This window comes from Ailuropoda melanoleuca, chromosome 1 (assembly GCF_002007445.2).
Source record: "Ailuropoda melanoleuca isolate Jingjing chromosome 1, ASM200744v2, whole genome shotgun sequence".
Classification (NCBI taxonomy): Eukaryota; Metazoa; Chordata; class Mammalia; order Carnivora; family Ursidae; genus Ailuropoda; species Ailuropoda melanoleuca.
Genome location: NC_048218.1, coordinates 185,280,385 through 185,302,916, shown reverse-complemented (window position 1 = coordinate 185,302,916; position 22,532 = coordinate 185,280,385). Strand labels below are relative to the sequence as shown.

The 22,532-nt window shown below is 37.5% G+C and overlaps 1 protein-coding gene across 1 annotated transcript in view; it reads left to right on the top strand.

Moving 5' to 3' along the window:
- Positions 1–22,532, top strand: part of SLC13A1 (solute carrier family 13 member 1) — a 250,421-nt gene that overhangs the window by 216,715 nt on the left and 11,174 nt on the right. Inside the window, exons 9-12 of the mRNA XM_019799434.2 lie at positions 3,453–3,604; positions 16,047–16,166; positions 20,643–20,741; positions 21,158–21,259. Coding sequence (XP_019654993.1) covers positions 3,453–3,604; positions 16,047–16,166; positions 20,643–20,741; positions 21,158–21,259 — 473 coding nt within the window. The remainder of the gene's footprint in view (positions 1–3,452; positions 3,605–16,046; positions 16,167–20,642; positions 20,742–21,157; positions 21,260–22,532) is intronic.

Here is a 22,532-nt window from a genome sequence, read left to right as displayed (position 1 = left end):
TGATGTCATGGGATTCTGCATTTGATCGTACCCTAGACAAAATTCCTCAGTCACTTTGAAGAATTTGTAGAAGCCATATCCACAATGTCTTAGATGTCACGTGTTTATGTGAAATAACAAGTATAGAATTGGGATTGAATAAAAACAATAGGTTATAATTGCTGTGTTAAAAGCAATATGAAATGTAATTAAGTGCAAAGTCTTAGATGTAGGCTTAAAAACGCATAAATAGAAAGTGTTCTGGAAGGTAAAATGGTACAAAGGAAATCACTGACTGGAAACTCAGATGCATGGATTCTGGTTTCAGCTCTACAGTGACCAGCTGGGTCACAGTTGAGTCTCATTTTGGTCTTCTGAAAAATGAGGTCTTTGTACCACATTAACTTCTAAATACTTGCCTGCACTAAGAGCCCACAATTCTTTTATATCTTGGAAAAACTTTTATGATTGTGGAAGTTACAAAAAGTATCAAGACAAAAGATACCCCCAATTGTTAATATTGTTAATATTTTGACATATTATGTTTTAGTATATTCCTGGACACTATATGTGTGTGGATATATTTCTATTATAAAAATTACATCATTCTCTGTATTTAATGTCACATAAGTCCCCCATCATGAAACATTATAAAACAAGCACTTTCGCGTTTAGTGTGTCCATGGCAATGTCCTTTAGTCACCCAATCACAGGAGGTTTTTTCTGGCCGTGTCATCCCCAACTGTCTCCAGCTTCATCCCTCTAGGTGCTTTGCTTCTCCTCCCTTCTTTATATAGGAATCTTTTTTTCTCTCCCAAACTCTTAGGAGAAAGTACACCACACACACACACACACCAAATCCCTCCTCCACCTATGGAGAAATGTAGTGCTTACTTTGTTGTCCTGATATCTGCAAACACATGCTCTTGCTTTCTATTCCAAATTTCTTTTGGGCCAGGGTCAAACCCCTTGGTCTCAGGTTGAAACCACTGTCATAGGCAAAAGACTAACCTGCTGAGAATCCTCCCTACTCTTGTTTTTGTAGTTTCTGTACCAATAGTTGGCTCAATTAATGGCCCATCTCAGCCTTTCTTAAGAGCTCTATTTTTCTGACCATTGACCCCCACTACTGTCTCTCTGGTCTTCAGTCTTTACCCCTTACTACAGCATTATCTCTTCAATCAGCCCAGCAATCACCTGCCCTAAGCAAACAAAACAAAACAAAACAATAGAGCTGACTGTGAGGGATTCATGTTTACTGGCTAGATAGCACAAGTGTTGCACCCCATCCCACCTCCCTACACCTGCATTAACCCTTAACATGTAATATATTAGCGTTACAATTTACTACAGAATTTAAATTTACCTTGAATTTCTAATGCGTTTCTAAAATTGCCTGTGATCTTTGCATAAATATCACCTAATGTATGTTTTAAAGGTCTATACATGGGAAAAAGTATGGGAAATCCATAAAGGATAAAGCATGGCAAATCTATTAGTATTTTCCTATTTTGATTTTTAAATTTTCTATCTACCCATGCATTTTAATCATTATGTTTTATATACACATATATACATCTATATATGCATATATTTGCAGTGAAGAAAGTTTTAAGTGGCAATGAGAACTATGTACACGTTATGTCTTTAAGTTTCCATTCTTATTAATATCCCATTAATTATCCCATCCCAATATTAATATTCCATTCTAATTAATATCCAAATTATGTATCACTTTCTGGTTTCTGTTTGGTCTTTTCTATTTTAAAATAGTTAATATTTAAGGCCTAAATTTCAGTTGCCAGTTTATACTACTATAAGAAATTTTAAATTTATTTTGCTATTTTATTTACACACCATTTGCTTTTCAAGTTTTCAATGGAAACTATTATCATGGAAAATATAAAACATCACCATGTAGGAAATAGTAGACGAAAGGAGACATTTATAAATTAATTTATTTTTGGTGAAGAGTAGATTGCCCAGGGGGCTAACTTTTAAATTAATTAGAAAGTAAAAGGCAAATTACAATCCAATGCACCTGACCCTACCATGCTAAGTCATTCCCACATCCGTGCTGACTTTCAGTAAGTAGAAAATATTTCTTTTCCATGATTTCTCAAAAAGATCTCTCAGTGCTTATATCACAGGCAGCATACCTATCTGTATGAAACAGGGCAATTCTTCTGTTTGTGTATTTTTTAAATATATCTGTATTTTTTTTAAGGCTGCATTGTGTGAGACCGGTCTGAAATAGGCAAGAATTGATACACAGAGACCCATAAAGGGCTATTACAGTAACACAAATCAGAGGTGATGTTGATTTATTCCAAAGTGATAGTAGTGGAAACAAGCATGAAAGAGTCCAGACGTTTAAGTAAATAAAATTGACACAATTTGGTGGGAAGGAAGAGACTGTTTTCAGGGAGGACAAGCAATATAGTATAGCGGCTGAGGGTATGAATTCTAAAGCAAGATTACATGATTTCAAAATCCAAGTCTGCCATTTCCAGACTCTGTGACCTTGGGCAAGTCACTTAACTTTACTCTGTCTCATGTCTTCATGTGTAAAATGGGATAAATACAGTGCTAACCTCATTGTGTTTTAAGAATAACATGGATTAAATTGTGTATTTAATTTAGAACAGTGTCTATTATATACTAAACCCACTGTAAGTGTTTATAATTATAATGATGCTAATGCTATTAGCTTATATGGGTGATCCTGAGGAAGAGCTACATTTGAGGAAGGAAATAATGGGTTTGATCTCCAACATTCTGGGACTGGAGTTTTATTTAACACATTCAAATTTTGAATTTGAGTTAATTGGATATGTAGGTCTAAAAGGAGAAATCTGGACCAGAATTAGTGGCGTGTTGTACCTATATTCATTAAATCAGTGAAAATATATGAGATTTCCTAAGGATAAATGTTACAGTGAAAAGAGATAGGTGCCCATGACAAAGTTTCAAGAAATTCCCGTTTTAAGGAAGGATAAAGGAAAATGAATTAGCAAGGGAGATAGAGAAACAAGCAGAGATGTAGGAGAAAATCTACAAGAGTAAGACATCACAGAAACCCCCAGAAGAGTTTTCCAGCAGGAAGAAGTGATTTACCCTTTCGGGTACTGTCAAGAGGTCTACAAAACTGAGACTAAAAAGTACCTGTTGGGTTTAGAAAAACATAGGTTATTGGTAATCATAGCAAGTGCAGTTGGGGTGGAGTTAAGGGACAGAAGTCGGGTTGGAGTGGTTAAAGGAATGGAGTCAATGAATGTAAACAACTCTTTTGAGTAGTTTGGCTGTGAAAGTGGCAGTGAGGTAGGGCAGTAGTTTAACTGAGAAGAAGGTGAAAAAGACCGCCTTTTTTCCTTTTTTAAAGATGACTTGAAAATGATTAAATGTTGGTGGCATGGAAGCCAAATATCAAGCAAAGGAGCACATGATGTGTAACCTTTTTTCTTGTTGAACAGAACTCAGGCACAGGAACCAAGTATCGAACAGAGAGGGACCACATGCTGTGTAAACTTATGTGCTTGTGTATAGCTTACTCTTCTACCATCGGTGGGCTGACAACCATCACCGGCACTTCTACCAACTTGATCTTCGCTGAGCATTTCAATATGTGAGTAAAGTTATTGGATTGTTGATTTAATAAATAGGTAGCACGTAACTTACAAACGTTATTCTTAACTGATTCCGAGAATTCAGGAACGGAAATTGCTATACTGAGTGAATTCTCCTTTGTTTTTCATCAAAACAACTATAGGTCTAGAGACCTTCCCTTCTACTAAGAGTTAAATATTGAGGACATACTGAATTAACAGGTGCCTAAAGATTCACCAAGTCAGCTCAGAAGAGATAACTCCTGGCTGACCATTCTAATCAAATGAAGAAAACATTTCTCATTGCAAATAATACTGCAAATGGTAGTTAACTAAAGTGAATAGGGATTATTTGCATAGGAAAATCTATGTAGGTTTTGGGAACTAGCATTTAAACTTAAAAGATGAGTGGTGCACAAAGGTGCTAATTACAGAAATCTTGCCTAGAATTCAAAAAAATTTGAAGGATTGGGCAATTGCAAGAAATGGCATAATAAAGTATTCTAAGGACAGATATATGACTCTAAATGTGTTTGCAACTGTGATGTTAATCCATTGGAGAACGTGGGGAAATCTGTGGGTAGAGTCAGATAACTTGGGTTAAAAATTCCACAGTTTTCAGGCACTTATTTTGTGAATTTGAACAATAAAAAGTGCATTACTCTCCCAAGACTTAAATTTTTCATTACTAAAATAATCACAGTTCAGATGAATATTGTGAGAATTAAATGAAGTAAACTATGTAAAAATATTTGACACTATTTATAAGAGCTCTTGTAAGAACTATTGAAATAATAGTTTGAAAGTCCATGCTTTTACGTAAGGGCTCAAACTGATTCTACACCTGAGATATATTTTCAAGTACTAATAGAACAGATCATCGTCAGAGTTCCAGCAAGGTGGGCAGCATTAAGAATGCCCTAGAACAGGATTTACGTCTTTTCACAGAAAAATCAGGGTTCCTAATCAGGAACTACATTCTTCAAAGCAGATTCACAGATTTTATGAAGTTTCTGAAATTATTTGCAAAATGTTACACATGCATAGCTTTTCCAAGAAATGTCTCACTCAAAAATGTCACACTCCGTTCTAAAAAGAACAAGAACCGTGTGCAAAGAACAGTGGTATAGCGGTTTAGGACAGTCTAACACAGACCACCATATTTACTGATTGTTTCTGTGATTACACATCCATCCTGTATATACTCCAACAGCCAATTTAGAAAGGAATGTTAAATAGGCATCTGGTTTGTAAGTGGGAGACTTCTGAAATTCACTGTGTCAGAGAGAATGTATCCAATATATCTCCTAATTCAAGAGAGGAAATGTACCTGACCTCTTTCTGAAAGCTAGAATTCTATCCTTTTTCAGGAATTCCCCAAGGAAAGAGATTCCACGTTTTGGTCTTCTTGGTAAATCGTTTTCTAAAATTTGCACCAAAATTTTATTGTTTTATTCTTGGTGTTAGAGAACTTCTGGTTTCCACCATTCCTATGAGATTGATGTTGTTAAACTAATCCATACTGAGTTTGCCTTTAGTCTGCAGTCTTGTACAATGTATCAACCAAATTTTCTTTCTTTTATTTAACTGTTCCCTTGACTTTTGGGATGCAGTAATCCATTTCCAATGACAGATTGGGAACATTGTAGCACTTTAAGTGTTTTAGTAACTGTTTTCCCTAATTAGCCTATCTTCTAATTCTCCTAATCATGGGAATTTGTACAAAAGTTCTTCAAATTTAGAAAATGCTTAACATGTACTTTGAAATTTGGTGAGTTTTTTCCTCAAAAGTTTGCTTTAATGTTAGGAATTATACACAAACAAAGAAACTCAAAGTATCCTTTCTTGATAGAAAATACTAGAATAGAGGGGGAAAACAACCTTATGTGAAAAGATATAATTGATATTATTAAACAAGCCAGGTATTGAACTCACTTTTTCTTAAATATTGGCCCTAAAAATACAACAGCATCTCAAAGCAACAATGGAATGAAATGCATTCAATTTCATTGGAAAAAGTGCCAAAAACTTAAAACTACAGGGGGAAAAAAGATTTCTTTTCTTTGTCCAGATGTTTGGAGCTGGAGAGAAATTGCTCTTTATTTTCAAATGTTCTACAATAATGCCACCTTTTCCTCTTGACACTGCTTGCCATCTTTTCTAAAGCAATATTAACAGTCATTTTGTATAATTTCATTTTGGATCTTGCCCAGCTCTGTGGGTGCATGAATCCTAAGAATCAATGATTTCCCACCTTTGACATCTAGAGAAAGGTGCTATCTTACAAACAAACAATGGGAGGAAGAGAAAGGATAACGCATTTCAAAGCCTTTGTTTATCCATCTATCCACCTATCACTTATAGATATAAAATATATTTATATATAAGATATATCTATATATAAATATATTAGTAAATATATAAATATATATAAATATATTTTAATATATACATATATATAATGTCTTTTGTTCTCTTTTTTGCACAAAGAATGTAAGAACAATGAATTTTGAGAAAGCTAAATTTTATTCAGTGTAAATAAAAACAAATATTTATCCATTCACTCACTCAGTCAACAAACATTTGTTGAGGACTAATGACGTACATGACACTGTTTTGAATTCTTTTGGAGAATGCAAAAAATAAAATTTGCCAGGAAGCTTTGAGAGTCTATCTGGTTTTCTAGACAAAACATACATATGTGAAAACCATTAAAATTTTTAAAACATAATGACATTTGGTTGTTGACATGTAGGAGAGAAGAATATGTATTGAACTCTTGCCAGAAATTTTACGTACATTTTAGTGCATACATATTCTATATACCCTTGCTGTGAAGGTGGCATATAAAGGTGAGTAAAGCATAGGGAGAAAAAAGTTAAAAGAATCAAGACACGGATAGACCCTTGGGAAATATTGACAAGAAAGAAGATGAGAAAAATTTATCAAAGTAGGTAGAGAACCAGGAACATGTGGTGTTTTGAAAGCTAAATAAAACCATTTTCAAAATGGAGGATGAGTCAGGAACAAGCATTGTGGCAGAGGGTCAAGTAGGGTGATGGCAAAGAAAAGGTTCTGTTCTTATCAGTGTCCTCCAACAAAACTCGTGGGAGACGGGGCAAAATTTAAATTGGAGAGAGTTAAGATGTGAGTAGTAGCAGGGAGGGGAAAGGAGCTAATTTAAATGATTCTTTCAAGTTTGACAAAACGGAGAAAAGAACACGCACGGTATGACCAGAGACAGAGAGTTCTCTTGGAACAAGGAAGATTTGTAAACAAGGTTTGTTTTACACTCAGGAAGGAAACTGTAAAAGAGATATGTGATGTTTTAAAAAAGAGAAGACTATTGATTGGCTAGGTGTCAGGTAGAAGCAGAATGCAATTAGAAACAAGAGTAGAAATGTTAGTCTTGGAAAAGAAGGACATGTCATCCTGAGTAATAATGAGGCGCAAGTAGAGAAAAAGTGAAGNCGTTTCAAAAAAGAGAAAACTATTGATTGGCTAGGTGTCAGGTAGAAGCAGAATGCAATTAGAAACAAGAGTAGAAATGTTAGTCTTGGAAAAGAAGGACATGTCATCCTGAGTAATAATGAGGCGCAAGTAGAGAAAAAGTGAAGACAGAGAAATTTCAGATCATGTATGCAAGACCCTTGTTTCACAGATGAGGAAACTGAGGCTCAGAGACTTTAAAGATTTATTTATTTATTTTAGAAAGAGAGAGAGAGCACAAGTGGGACAGGCAGAGGGAAAGGGAGAGAGAATCTGAAGCAGATTCTGCACTGAGTGTGGAGCCCGACTCGGGGCTTGATCTCATGAGCCTGAGTTCATGACCTGAGCCCAAACCAAGAGTTGAACACTTAACCTGCTGTACTACCCCGGTGTCCCAAGGCTCAGACACTTTAAGTGATGATCACTAGTCAATGGAGGAACTGCCAGGTGAAGGCAGATGGCCTGAGTCCCAGTGCTCTTTCCACCCACAGCCTCTCTGTCTCACAGACCATGTATGAGGGTGCCAACTTGGCAAAATTCTTAAAAAGCAAGTTTGCTGCCAGTAGCAAGAAGGACTACATCAGTATTCACATTCGTGGGTTGCATTTTCTTGTTATAAAATATAAGCATGCATACAAAACAAATGGTATTTGAAATAGTTGCAAAGCTAAGTGTGTGGCTAGTTAGACTGGACTATCCCCTTGTTGTCATGAGCTGATATATAGCTTGGAAGGTGATTTTCAGAATAATACTAACAAGATGGAGCTAATTATCTAACTCAACTATAAGTATGAAATTTCTCACATTCTTAATCTTTGAATCTAGCACCACGAGTACCTAAATTCTGATTCATCTGTGATTAATTGATCATTAGCCTTAACTAATCCTTAGAATAGAAGATTCTGGAAATATTTTTTTGCTCTATGCACCTCCTGTTACAACCTTACAGATTTGTTAGATTTTTATTGGTTCCCCATTAGGTAAATCCTGTTTGATCAGTGCTCTCTACCTGACCCTTATTCCATTCTGCTCCACTGATAATATTTCCAGTCATCACCCAATCTCCTCCTTTCCTGACAATATTGTAAATAAATACCACCCTGCAATTAACCCATTTCTTCCTACTCTGGTTCTTAAAAGACCTGCCAACTCTGTCAATGTCTTTCTCTACTTCTGTAGATGCTGTTTCATCTGAAACTCTGTTCAGTTACTCCTATACCGCCATTCGCATCTCCTATCATAAATTTTATTCACATTTGTATAAACCTTTCTCATCCACAGTCATGCAGACCGTCATCACTGATGACTTGCAATCTTGTAGAGTCTGCATGAATCACAGTTGTCTCATTCTTTTAGTGCAACAGGGGCACACATAGATGATCAAGAAACGTTGGCTGAGATGAACTGTACCAAGACATAAATGAAGTGCTTATTGTTCTTGGGAACCATCTAAATAACTAAATAATCTTTTGATATTAAAATTATGCTATTAAGAGAAATAGTATTAGAGACAATTACTGCTTTCATAGCAGAGTAGTTTTGGTACATCAGTATTATATAACAGATAGAATAGCTATTAGGTAAGCCCAAAAAAACAAATCTACCAGATTAAAATGGAAGATTATTACAAGTAATATTTCATAGCTTGCTAATTATCAAAGTATATTATTCAGCTTGTGGGTGTCAGCTGTGAAATATGTGGGTATACAAAGAGCATGGAAGGAAGTTTTATTATCAACAATTAGCACAGTCACTGTTACTAATTATGTGGTAAATTATAACTACTGTAGGTTCACAAACTAAAAAATGGTAAAATAGATGTGTTTGTAGGTGCCCTACATTCAAAGCCCACCTTCCGAACCTTTCTTCTTAGCTAATTACAAAGGGAGAAGGTAAGCCAGTTACCTAGCAATAGCTACCTTCAAAAGTTACCACGATTTTCCTCTGGAGAGATGAGCAATTCTATTTCTCAGAAATAATCACTCTGGCAAATACTATAGAAGAAATTTCGGTATTGCAGAGTTTGGACTCTGACCTTGGCTCAGATTTCAGTCTTGCCATATATTGGTTTAACTTCTGTGAACATCAGTTCCTTCTTCTGCAAAAAGGGGGGCAATACTAGAACTTATTATTGTGAGGATTAAATGGGATAATGCACGCATGGCTCTCAGCAAGAGGGCCTGGTGCATAGGAAATTGCCAGTAAAGCTAGCTGTTGTTGCTGCTGATTCTATTTTTGCTATTGCTATTAGAAATATAAGCTTGGCTCATGAATAGCAAGTAGTTAATATTTGAAAAGAAATATCTCCAAATACACAAATATAAAACCAAAAGTGGCTTTGACTCAGAAATAATCAAGGCAGTCATTAATCAAAAGGACTATAATCAGTGTGGACACAGCTTATAGTGCTCTAAAGGACAAAATTGGTTTCAAGGCTGTAAATTTCCACAACTACATCCATTCTTTTAAGGCCAATTCTGTGTATTTCAGTAGTATCAATGCTATCATCGTTTTGTCGTTGGGCATGAGAACTGTAACAAGACTGTCCTCCTGAGCTTCAACAATGACGGGCACACATGCTTCAGGTCAAAGCCTGTCTCTGTTATGGTGAAATCATGTCTATAGTGCTCTAAGACATCCTTACAACATCAAGTTTGTACCCTGGCTTATGGATATTTTCAATATAAATGGAACTTTCTATTTTCACCTGGGCTTTATTTTTTTTATTTTTTATAATAATTTTTTATTATGTTAAGTTAGTCACCATACAGTACATCCCTAGTTTTTGATGTAATGTTCCATGATTCATTACTTGTGTATAACACCCAGTGCACCATGCAATACGTGCCCTCCTTAATATCCATCACCGGCCTATCCCAATCCCCCACCCCCCTCCCCTCTGAAGCCCTCAGTTTGTTTCCCAGGGTCCATAGTCTCTCATGGTTCATTCCCCCTTCTGTTTACCCCCCCTTCATTCTTCCCTTTCTTCTCCTACCGATCTTCCTATTTCTTATATTCCATAAATGAGTGAAACCATATGATAATTGTCTTTCTCTGCTTGACTTATTTCACTTAGCATTATCTCTTCCAGTCCCATCCACATTGCTGCAAATGTTGTGAAATCATTCTTTTTGATGGCTGAGTAATATTCCATTCCCACCCACAGTGTAAGTGGGATCCCCTTTCTCCACATCCTCTCCAACAATTGTTGTTTCTTGCCTTGTCTATCTTTGCCATTCTAACTGGCGTAAGGTGGTATCTCAGTGTGGTTTTGATTTGAATTTCCCTGATGGCTAATGATTTTGAACATTTTTTCATGTGTCTGTTAGCCATTTGTATGTCTTCATTGGAAAAGTGTCTGTTCATATCTTCTGCCCATTTTATGATTTGTTTATTTGTTTCTCGTGTATTGAGTTTGAGAAGTTCTTTGTAGATCTTGGATACCAGTCCTTTATCTGTGGTGTCCTTTGCAAATATATTCTCCCATTCCGTGGGCTGTCTCTTAGTTTTTTTGACTGTTTCCTTGGCTGTGCAGAAGCTCTTTATCCTGATAAAGTCCCATAAGTTCATTTTATCTTTTATTTCTCTTGCCTTTGGAGATGTGTCGTGAAAAAGGTTGCTCTGGCCGATGTCAAAGAGGTTATAGTCCATGTTCTCCTCTATGATTTTGATGGATTCCTGTCTCATATCGAGGTCTTTCATCCGTTTGGAGTTTATCTTTGTGTATGGTGTGAGAGAGTGGTCAAGTTTCATTCTTTTGCATGTAGCTGTCCAATTTTCCCAGCACCATTTATTGAAGAGACTGTCTTTTTTCCACCGGATGTTTTTTCCTGCTTTATCAAAGATTAGTTGCCCAAAGAGCCGAGGGTCCATTTCTGGGTTCTCTATTCTGTTCCATTGGTCGATGTGTCTGTTTTTGTGCCAGTACCATGCTGTCTTTGTGATCACAGCTTTGTAGTACAGCTCGAAATCCGGCATTGTGATGCCCCCAGCTTTGTTTTTCCTTTTCAACAGTTCCTTGGAGATTCGGGGCCTTTTCTGGTTCCATACAAATTTAAGGACTATTTGTTCCAGTTCTTTGAAAAATGTCCTCGGTATTTTGATCGGGATAGCATTGAAAGTGTAGATTGCTCTGGGTAGTATGGACATTTTAACTATGTTAATTCTTCCAATCCATGAGCATGGAATATTTTTCCATCTTTTTATGTCTTCCTCAATATCTTTCAAAAGTGATCTATAGTTTCTAGGATATAGGTCCTTTACGTCTCTGGTTAAGTTAATTCCAAGGTAACGCATGGTTTTTGGTGTTATTGTAAATGGGATGGATTCCCTAATTTCTCTTTCTTCAGTCTCGTTATTCGTGTATAGAAATGCAACTGATTTCTGGGCATAGATTTTGTATCCTGCCACATTACTGAATTGTTCTATAACTTCTATTAGTTTGGGGGTGGAGTCTTTTGGGTTTTCCATATAGAGTATCATGTCATCTGTGAAGAGAGACAGTTTGACTTCTTCTTTGCCGATTTGGATACCTTTGATCCCTTTTTGTTGTCTGATTGCTGTTGCAAGGACTTCTAGTACTATGTTGAATAATAGTGGCGAGAGTGGGCATCCTTGTCGTGATCCTGATCTTAAGGGAAAGGCTTTCAGCTTTCCCCATTGAGAATGATAATCACTGTAGGCTTTTCATAGATGGTTTTTATGAAATTGAGGAATGTACCCTCCATCCCTACACTCTGAAGTGTTTTAATCAGGAAAGGATGCTGTACTTTGTCAAATGCTTTTTCTGCATCAATTGAGATGATCATATGGTTCTTCATTCTTTTCTTGTTGATATGATCTATCACACTGATCGATTTGCGAATGTTGAACCACCCTTGCATCCCAGGGATGAATCCCACTTGGTCATGATGGATAATCCTTTTAATGTAATGTTGGATCCTATTAGCTAGGATCTTGTTGAGAATTTTGGCATCCATATGAAAAGACGTTGTATTTTAAACACCCCTCCTGGGGTAAAAATTCTGCTTGACTGTACAATCTGTGACTTTGAACAATCCATTTATCCTCCTGAGATTTAGTGTCTTCCTGTGTAAAATGGAAATATAATGCTTTCCTCACAGGATTTATGTTAGCATTAAATATGCTTAGCACATCTGCTCATTCCTACACCTCTGCTTGACCTCTAAAACTTAGATGCCCCAGGGTGCACTCCCTGTTCCTCTTATCTCCATTTTCTCCTGAAATTTTCACACCCATTTCTGTGGTTTATAGTATCACCTATATGTTGGCAACTACCTATTTTATGTGTCTAACCTGCCTTCTGCTCTCAGTTCCAAACCACTTACCTAACTGCCCATTCAACAAGACCACTTGGAAACCTAAGGGACATCTCAGATTAACATGTCCATTGCTGTGTTTTTGACCCACCACTCTCTTACCCGTCTGCCAACCTGTTCTTCCCTCAGACTTCATTTCAATAAATGGCACTTATTCCCCATTTCTCCACATTTTGTTCCAAAAATATTTAAAACCACTGGTCTTCTCTTCATCTTCACTGCTACCAATCTGACTTCAACTAAAAGCTACTCTACCCGCTACTCTTTTCTACTCTACTCCTCTGCCAAACTTCTTTTATCTTCTAGTAAATCTCCTTGTGTTTTTGTTTTATGTTACTATTTTACAAATTACCATTAACAGTGGCTTAAAACAGCGTGAATGTATGACCTCATAATTTCCGTGGGTCAGGATTTCTAGGCCCAAGTTATCTGAATCCCTTGTTTAGGATCTCGCCAGGCTGAAATCAAGGTGGTAGCTGGGCCTCAAATCTGCACAGAAAGTCAGGGCCCTATTCCAAGATTATTCCGGTTGTTGAATTCAGCTCCCTGTGGTTGAATTACCAAGGTGCCCGTTTAATTGCTGACTATTTGGCAGGGGGTTACCCTCAGCTTCTAGAGGCTATGCCTAGATCCTTGCCACGTAGCCCCTTTCTCTGGCTATATGAAAGCTCACTTGTTTAGGCCAGCAGGAAAGGCTGCCTTTTAAGGGCTCACCTGATGAAGTCAGACCCAGCCAAGTCTCCCTTTTGAGTAACTCAAAGTCTATTAATGGGGACCTTGGTTACCCCTGCAAAATCCCTTCACTTTTTCCATAAAAGAACCTAATCACAGGAATGGAATCTCACCATATTCACGAATTCACCCACACAGGAGAGATGATTATACAAGAAATGTATACCAGGGGTAGAAATCTAGGGGTCATCTTGGAATTCTGCCTATCATCCCGTGACTTCCACTCTTGTTGCCTTCAATCCTAAGGATCCATCTAACCAGTATGTTTTATGTTAATTACAAATTTACATAGACTTTAAATTAGATCATGTCACTAACTTATTTACTATATTCCAATTACTCCTAATTGCATTCGTACCAAAATTCAAATTCCTTCTGATGGCCTACAAGTTTTTCTATGATCTGACTCCCACTGGCTACTTCTGAGACTATTTCATGACACTAACTTTAGCTCACCACCCATAGCCACACTGGCCTTCTGATCCTCAATATTCTACACTTATTCCTACCCCAGGGCCTTTGTACTTGCTATGTTATCTGTCTGGAATGCTGTTTCCCAGTTACTTACATAACTGGCTCTTTCTTGCCATTTAGATCTCATTTCAAACATTACCCTCTTTAACCACACTGTGTAAAATTTCTCCCTCCCCTGAGTAACTTTCTATTACGTTATTTTGTTACATTTTCTGATTCTTTTTATGCTTACTTATTTACTGCCTGTGCTCCTCATTTAAATATAAACTTTTTGAGAGCCTGGACTACATCCATCCAATCACCACTATATCCCCAATATCTAGAAGAGTGTCTGATACGTGGCAGACACCCAAAATACACTGTTGGGTGAGAGAAAAGATTCTATCAGAATTAATTGTACTTTGCATAGTTCATGATGGAAGAATTCTATATTTACTTTAGACAGATACTTGTGGTAACTTCACTTATACAGGATATGAGGAAGTGGGGGAAAAAAACAGTGAAACTAATACCTTACAGTATGCCATTCATTCCATTATCATTCGAAATAGTCACTGCAGTCATAAGTATAAAGGTTATGGACATGGAGGCTGCTGTCCTGTGTGGTGCTCACTTCCTTACTAAAGAAAGAAACAAAAACAAAACAGAATTTAGCTTTTCCAGGCTTTCATTTTTCTAAATGAACTATCCCTCCAGGCAAAAATTCTAAGAAACCCCTCTTCCGTTAAACAAATTTTACAGGATTGGGTGGGGAGAACAACACAGCCTGATTTCAAGGTGTGAGCCATAGATGGTGAAAAATGAAATTGGGTTTAGGGTACTGTTTTGACCCTACTTCTAGTAACATTTCTAAATGCCTTTAGGATGAACAGAGTAACACAGGTCATCAACCTATAATCCAAGTCTAATAAATTGATGGGAAATAAGTGTAAGCATTTCCTCCTTATTACATTTTCTAACTGAAAACAACAAGCATTTTTAAGTGAGCAATTCTCAACAGAAGCTCATGGACATGATAAAGCATTTTTCCATTTATGAGTTCTCTGTATTCTTGAGCATGTCTTATTCATCATTTGTCATTTCTAATTGCATAATATGTAAGCTAAGCTTTGGATCTTTTTGTGGTAGATAATAATCATCCTCAACTTGCTAATGATAACTCTAGGATCCACAACAACTTCTTATAACCGCAAGGAAATTGTAGAAAACATTAGAAATCTAGAGTTTTAAAATCCCATTATTGTTTTTTAAAAAGTCTTTGCATTTCTTAGCAACCATCCTAAATAGAAGAAGAAATAATTTATAAAGTATGAAAATGTGGCTTATGTTGATGCATGTAGCATGAAACATTACATTTATTTACTTGACTTTTTTTAAATGGAAAAATACAAAGTGCGATTCAAATAGAACAAGAATTTTAAAAAGCTATCATTTCTATACATTTCTTTATATTTTGTAATTTCAAAAATAATTAAAATGTGTAATGGTGTTTTTATTGCTTCCGTATATTTTCTGTGCTTTCCAAAGTTCCAGCTCTGTCTTTGTGTCATTGTGCCAAGAAAAAAAATCAAGGACAATTGTTTCTCAAATTTCCTGTTTTCCCCTCATCTCTCATAAAATAAATAACTATTTGAGAATTTATTTGGAACTTATACTACATTTTGAAAAAATAAACATAAGGTCACCAAAGAAACTGTGCTTGTCTCTGACCACCCCCCAATTTTTTTTTTATTATTTTGTGATTATGTGGGCTAAAAAGCTGAAAATGACTAAGAGAAATAAAGGAAGAGCTCATGTTTTCCACAGAACTTTTAATTGTTTTTATCTGGTCCAGATTTATTCCATTTGACTGAGCCCCAAAGCACTGTCTAATTCTAAGACAGGCTAGCATATGTCTGGTAAAATGGTTCCAGTTTCTTCAGGGCAGAGGAAACAGAGGGAAAACAGCCATAGGAGACAATATGGATGGGTCAGAGTCCCTTCCCAAGTGCCTGGGATACCAGCTACCACTGTGAAATGGTAGCAGACATTCAGGTCGGTGAAGTTCATTTTCATCTGCTCCCCGTCCGCTTGGCTCGCCTCGCTCACATAGTGATGCTTTGAGCACTAGCAAGAGGCACACATACCCATGCATTCCCACTTCCGGTGCGTCCAGTGAGTGTCAGGCACTGTGCTAGCTGAACAAAGGGAACAAAATCATAACATACCCACTCTTGCTTGCATGGGAGGCAGCAATAATTACGCAGTTGCAGAATCAGGACAAAAGGTAAGAATTAAAACGAAATACTATACGTAACAATGAGAAGTTCCCACATCTTCCTTCTAGGCTAGGAGCCCAGGAAGGATGTGAACTGCTGCTCCCCAAGGACCATCAGAAAGGATTGCACTTGGACACTCCCATGAATAACTTTTCTGTCTTTTCACACAGGCGCTACCCTGACTGTCATTGCATTAACTTTGGATCATGGTTTATGCTTTCCTTCCCAGCTGCTATTATTATTCTATTATTGTCCTGGATCTGGCTTCACTGGCTTTTCCTAGGATTCAAGTAAGTAACTATTCCATGTTAATCAGATAAATAAAGGTGTCTCGGTTTCCACTTCTCAGCGCTCACCCAGTGCTCTTTCACCCATCTCACGCACGTGAAGTTTCTACATTTCTGTTCCTTGGAAAACTGCCGCACATGAGCACTTATTTTAAGGATAAGCTAGAATATCATCTAAACAATGTTGGCTGTGGAGGAGAGTTTGTAAAAAGCAAATCCATCTCACTCTCAACTTTGAGTCCTAAGCTAATAATTTATTAATCGTCCAGAAGGGCATAAGGAACTCATTATAGTAAGGACCCAGTCCAGCTTGTTAAAGTGGAATTTCAAGAGGTTTTGCCCCTCCTCTTGGTTGTATGTGGGGATTTTGTCTGTTTATCTAGTTACTTTAAACAGTAACATGCAAGATTCCTGCTTCATCCTACCACCAGAATTGGTATGTTCTTGAAAAAATAACATAAAGATTTGAGAGTGTGCCCTGTGGAAAGAATGTTGGATTAGGAATCAGAAGACGAGGGACAAAGTTGTGGCTTCTCACAATGAGTGGTCTTTCTCAGTCTCGGTGTTTTCAACTGGAAAACGATGGAATTTAGCTGGAAGATCAGTCAGATCACTTCCAACGCTGTAATTCTAACACATATGGGTCCAAGATGAAAAATGTCGAATATATGTATTCAAGGAGAATTTGCAAACATTACCTTGGCTGGGACTGAAGCAGGTGGCTCATAAGTACCGATGAGCTACTTAAGTGACTTAAATGACAGCCAGCATTTACAATTATGAAGGGCTCCACAGCAAAATCTAAAATGCAGCTTTATATATTCAACACACATAACAATACTCCAAAAAGAAAGGGAAAATGACTATAAATCAAACCCTGAGGATCTGTTCCTGAAAAAACAAAACAATTCAAATTCGTCTTTATCGGCTTTTATTTACATAATTTCAAGGACCTATGAACAAAACAACATGTTACCTACTAAGCAGGTGTGACTGAAGTCAGCTCTGCTGTACTTGCTTGGAAAAGCAAAGCACTGTCATCAGGTGGCATTCCATGCCTGGGCCCATATTTTCCAAGCCGAGTCAGATAAGGACTGGTATTCTTCCCTCTCCATTCCTCTTCCTGGTTTTTCTCTAGAACGGCCAGTTTTGTTAGTAGTGGGTAGATGGTACTGATGATTTTTTTTTTAAATCTATTTGTCCAGATTGTGGGAGCAGCATGTGGCATTCCTCCTGCTGAAGCAAATGCGTGGAATGTCACTGGCTTCAGCAGGTGGGCAGCCGTGGGGAGAGGCCAGCTGCATACTAAATACCCCTTCCTGGAATCCCAGGCCTTTGGGGGTCTATTCAGTTGCACAGGTAGCAATGCACGATGCAAAGGACAGGAATCCCAACTAAGGGAGAAAGCATCAAGTCACAGCCCCACAGTGGTATCCTACTGTGTCGCCACATATAATGACTTCATAAAAAATGTATGCAACCATTGTCATTATCTTGAAATGGCCCACCATGTATAAAGGAGAAATTAAGAAAATAAAGGGCAGATGTATTGAAAGGTGTTCTCTATGAGATCAAAAATCCTGCGAAGTGCATACATTAGGTAAAGTCCATAAATCATGATCAGTGGCATATTTAAATAGTGCCGTTGCTGTCCGCTGTCAGTTAGACATCACACAGCTTCACGCTCTGGCTAATTTTTCAGTGTCCATTTCAGTCAGTCAGGGTCTTCACCTCCAGAGGTTTTAGATCAACAAACAGAAATTATCAGCCACTCCCCTGGCAGGCCGCCATACGTTCTGATTAGTGTGTTGGCTGTTAACACAGTTAACTCACCCATTATAAATGACCCCAGCATACTTGGGAAGAGAAGCTCATCCATCAGTGCCACTGAACGTATTCAAATGAAGAGGTTGATGCATTGTCATATGCTTCATCAGTTCCTTTGTGAAGGCATTAACCTTCATTTGTAGCAAAGCCAATATGGCTTTCGACTTAACTATTTATCATCCCCAACCAAAGAGACCAAGTACATGTGCAGTCTACCAGGTGGAAAACATTTTTTAAGGAGATTCACCTTTTTTTTTTTTTAAGGAGACTCACTTTTTTTTTTTTTTTTTTTTTTTTTTTTAGAGAGAGGGAGAGAGCGGGGGGAGGGGCAGAGGGAGAGAGAGAATCTTAAGCAGGCTCCAAGGCCAGCACAGAGCCCAATGAGGGGCTCAATCTCATGATCCTGAGATCGTGACCCAAGAGTCAGATGCTTAACCGACTGAGCCACCCAGGCTCCCTGAGACTCACGTCTTTTTTTAATTCCACTTTTCTATTCTACGGATGGATCTCAAAGTACTCCATGGCTCAGTTTCTTATAATACTAGTATTTATATTGTGACAAGGGGTAAAATTTCAAGACTGGCACTACTCAGTAATTTAGTTAAGATTATAAAAATTAAATATTACTTCACTGATCTTAAATATAATAACATCAATCTAATTACATTCAGTGGTTGGAGTGTGCACAGGGGAATAATTTTGAATGTGTAGGATGGATGATTTAAGAATTGAGGAAACTGTTCCTTCAAAGGAAATAATAGTTTAAACAAGTCTGAGTAGCAGAGCTACAGAAAAAATAAGTAAATAAAATGTTTGTGTGTGATAGCTACATTCACACCATCTTAGTCTTCCTATTTTCTCCCTCATATGTATCCTCGTTTAGCCCAATGATTTTACAAGACAACATTATCCTACACTCTTTCTTTTTCTAAAACCGCTTTTGTTGAAGTATGATTGACACGCAAAAAGCCATAGATATTTCATGTATACAACCTGATGTGTTTGGAGATACCTATACCCCCATGAACCATCATTAATGTGAAGGCCGTAAACTTTTCCATCACCTCCCAAAGTTTCCTCTTGCCCCCTTTGCTTTTTGAGGGTTTTTTTCGTTTTTTCCTTTTATGGTAAAAGCACTTATCATAAGACCTACCCTCTGAGTAATTTTTTAAGTGTACAAAACAGTGTTGTTAATCACAGGCCTTATTTTGTGCAGTAGATCTCCAGAACTTACTTATTTTTCATAACTGAAACTTTGTAGCCTTTGACTAACACCTCCTCATTTCCGTCTCCTTTCATTCCCTGGCAAACAACTGTTTTACTCTCTGCTTTCATGCGTTTGACTATTTTAGAGTCTACATATAAATAAGATCATACAATATTTGTTTTTCTGTGTCTGGCTTATTTCACTTAGCATAATGTCCTCCAAGTCCGTGTTGTTACAAATGGCAGGATGTCCTGGCTCTTTAAGGCTGAATAATATTCCATTGTGTGTATGTACCACCTTTTCTTTTCCCTCTGTACCACTTTTTCTTTATCCGCTTGTTTGTCGATGGACATCTGAGTGGTTTCCATGTCTTGGCTATTCTGAATAACGTTGCAGTGGACATGTGAATGCCGGTATCTCTTCAGGTCCAGATTTCAATTCCTTGGGACATACACTCAGAAATGCCTTCCCTACCCACATAATGTAATCTAACTGAGCTACTTATAGGCATTCCAAAAGATAGAACATAAGAATTGAGCCATTTGCTCATTTGTTTATTCCCCTGGAGGGATTTTTAAAAATCTAATCCTAGAGCAGTACTTTGGAAAAAAAAGTTTTGAAGACCTTGGACTTCAGGAAAGAAAAATGAGTCACAAGGGAAAGGTGTCACTAAAAGCAGCAGCTAAAAGTAATAGAGACTGGCAGTTACTATTGGCAATAGATGGAAAACTACCTAGTAGATTCTCTTAGGACATAAGGGATGAAGAAACTTGAAGAAAAAAATGTAATAGAGTTGGTTTTTGTTCTGAGAAGAGATCTAGCTTAGACTCTGCTCACGAGCAGTGTACGTGCCTTCTCTGCCCTCGCGTGTGGCTCGAGTCCAGTGTATTCTGTGCAAGCTGATGGAGCTGACAACCAGCTGTCTCGTAAATTTGAGCAAGGTACTGTGGAGCTGATGAGTCACGTATTTGTTGTCCGTGCCAGTGTTGAGAGTTCCTGCACCAGAGCAAACATCCGTGACCCTGCCCCGCCTTCCAATAGCTCATTATCTAACTAGTGAGATAAAACATATCCATGTGCAGCAATTAACAATCAAGAGGGACAATAAAGAAATTAAAATCTGTAATCATCGGGTATATAGTAAAGGGTTAAATTGGAGATGAGCAGCACATGGCAAAATTCCAATGGTGTGAACAGACTTAGAAAAGGAAGAGATCGGGGGAAGATGTGTGAAAATATGGAGCAAAACTCAAGCCTTGAAAATTGAGCAAACCAGGCCAAACAGGAAAAAGGAGAAAGGACATTCAAAGAAGGAGAAGGGGGTATAGGCATTACACACAGATTTCTGTTCGTGGCAGGGAGATTAGTATTTTATAAAGCTTTCGCACAAATCTCTTCTATAAAGGGAGAATTCTTTGCTTAACAGGCTCCATTATTCTTTGCAGTTTTAAGGAGATGTTCAAATGTGGCAAGACCAAAACAGCTAAACAAAAAGCGTGTGCTGAGGTGATTAAACAAGAATATCAAAAACTTGGGCCAATGAGGTAAGACACACATGCACGCGGGCATACCTGCGACCACGCTCATCCTCGCACGGACACACGTTGCTTATACTGCAAGTATTTATTTAAAGCGAAATGTGCCCTTAGTTGCCTGTAGTGCATTTAGAACACCTGATAAGGGCCTTGAGCATGCTAACCTTTGTAAATATAACTAAACGTGACAAGATACATGCTTTTGTCTAACGAAAATTTACCAGATAGAGCGAAAAGAAGCCAAAGACCCACAGAGGAGTCAAGTCCTTTTCTAACTGTGCAGATTCTCTCAAATTATTGACACATAATCATCTGGTTTTTACAGCATTTAGTGTTCTGCTAAGATTACTCTGCCAATAGCTCAGGGAGTTTCTACAAATGTCCTGACTGAGAAGATAAACAAAAGGATTGGAATTTTCCCACAGGTATCAGGAAATTGTGACCTTGGTCCTCTTCATTGTAATGGCTCTGCTGTGGTTTAGCCGAGATCCTGGGTTTGTTTCTGGTTGGTCTGCGCTTTTTCCCGAGTAAGCGTTCCATGTTATGTTTGTCAACCCTTCCTGTTTTATTCTGTTTCTCTCTGGGTGGTTCCTATAACTCTGAAAGATTGTATGGGACTCTTTTCCTTTCTTTCCATTGAAAAAATTATTTAATTCTAATCTTTTCAGTAAAAAAAAAGAAGGTATGGAATGAAATCTAAGGTAAGACTGCAGATAAGATAATCATGACACTGTGACTAAAAGTCCGGCTCCTTTAGACAAGGCTATTCCCATCCTTACAAAATTAGGAATGTAAATTGCAGGAAAGCCATGTTCCATGGTGGTTAGGAGTATGGACCTCGGAGCTGCACTGCTTGGGTCTCATTCCTGGCTTTTCCACTTTGGGCAAGTCACTTACCAATCAGTTTCATCTGCAAAATGAAACCAGTAATGGCAAAATGAAACCAGTAATGGCACTTAAGTACAAGATAAATGCTTATTATGTGAGATAAATGCCAGTCCATCCTTGTTAATAACAATAATGATATGGATTCACATTCTGTGGTTTTTGCCAACTTATTTTCTTATTCAGTTCACTATCTTGTCTTTTTCTCCAATTATGTTCATTTTTAAACTAGTTCACTATAAATCTATCCCTGCCCCTATTCTGTAGATAAGGAATTCCTGAATAAGTAATAAAACTGATTCTACAAACTAATTTTAGAAGCTGGGTCGAGTTAATTTTATCTCACAGTGTCTTCTAGACCAGCAGTCATACTGAGTCATATGAAGTGAGGGGGACGACGATAGCATGATTTTCTAAATTAAGGACCATCCTACATATCAATATAAATACTTTGGTTTTGAAATTTGTGTTGTTAATCCATCTTTCACTGAAGTACTCTGGTTCCTAAATTGAGCAGATCTCTGATGACGACTTCCTGTCTCACATCCCACAGCAAGAATCCATGTTTGTGGGGACAGAATCCAAAATTGTTTGGGTTAAAAGTATTCTGCCCACATGGAACAAAGAATTCCCTCTCTTCTTGAATCAGAGTCTTCTGGCTATATAGGCATTGTCAACATGTTTTAGAGGTGCAAAATCTGTGTGCAGATTCCTGGTGAACACACAAGTGCACCAATGCGATGTGGGAGCATGTTTCCAAGCATCAGCTTCAGTCGATAAACTTTTTGTTTAGAACTAAGACTTTTCACTTTGAAAAGTCTAAACAAAAGGCAGCACCCAGTTACTCAAAGCAAGCTATTCATAGCAAACTATCATTTAACAGTTTGAGTATTACTTTTTAGTTTTATAATAGGT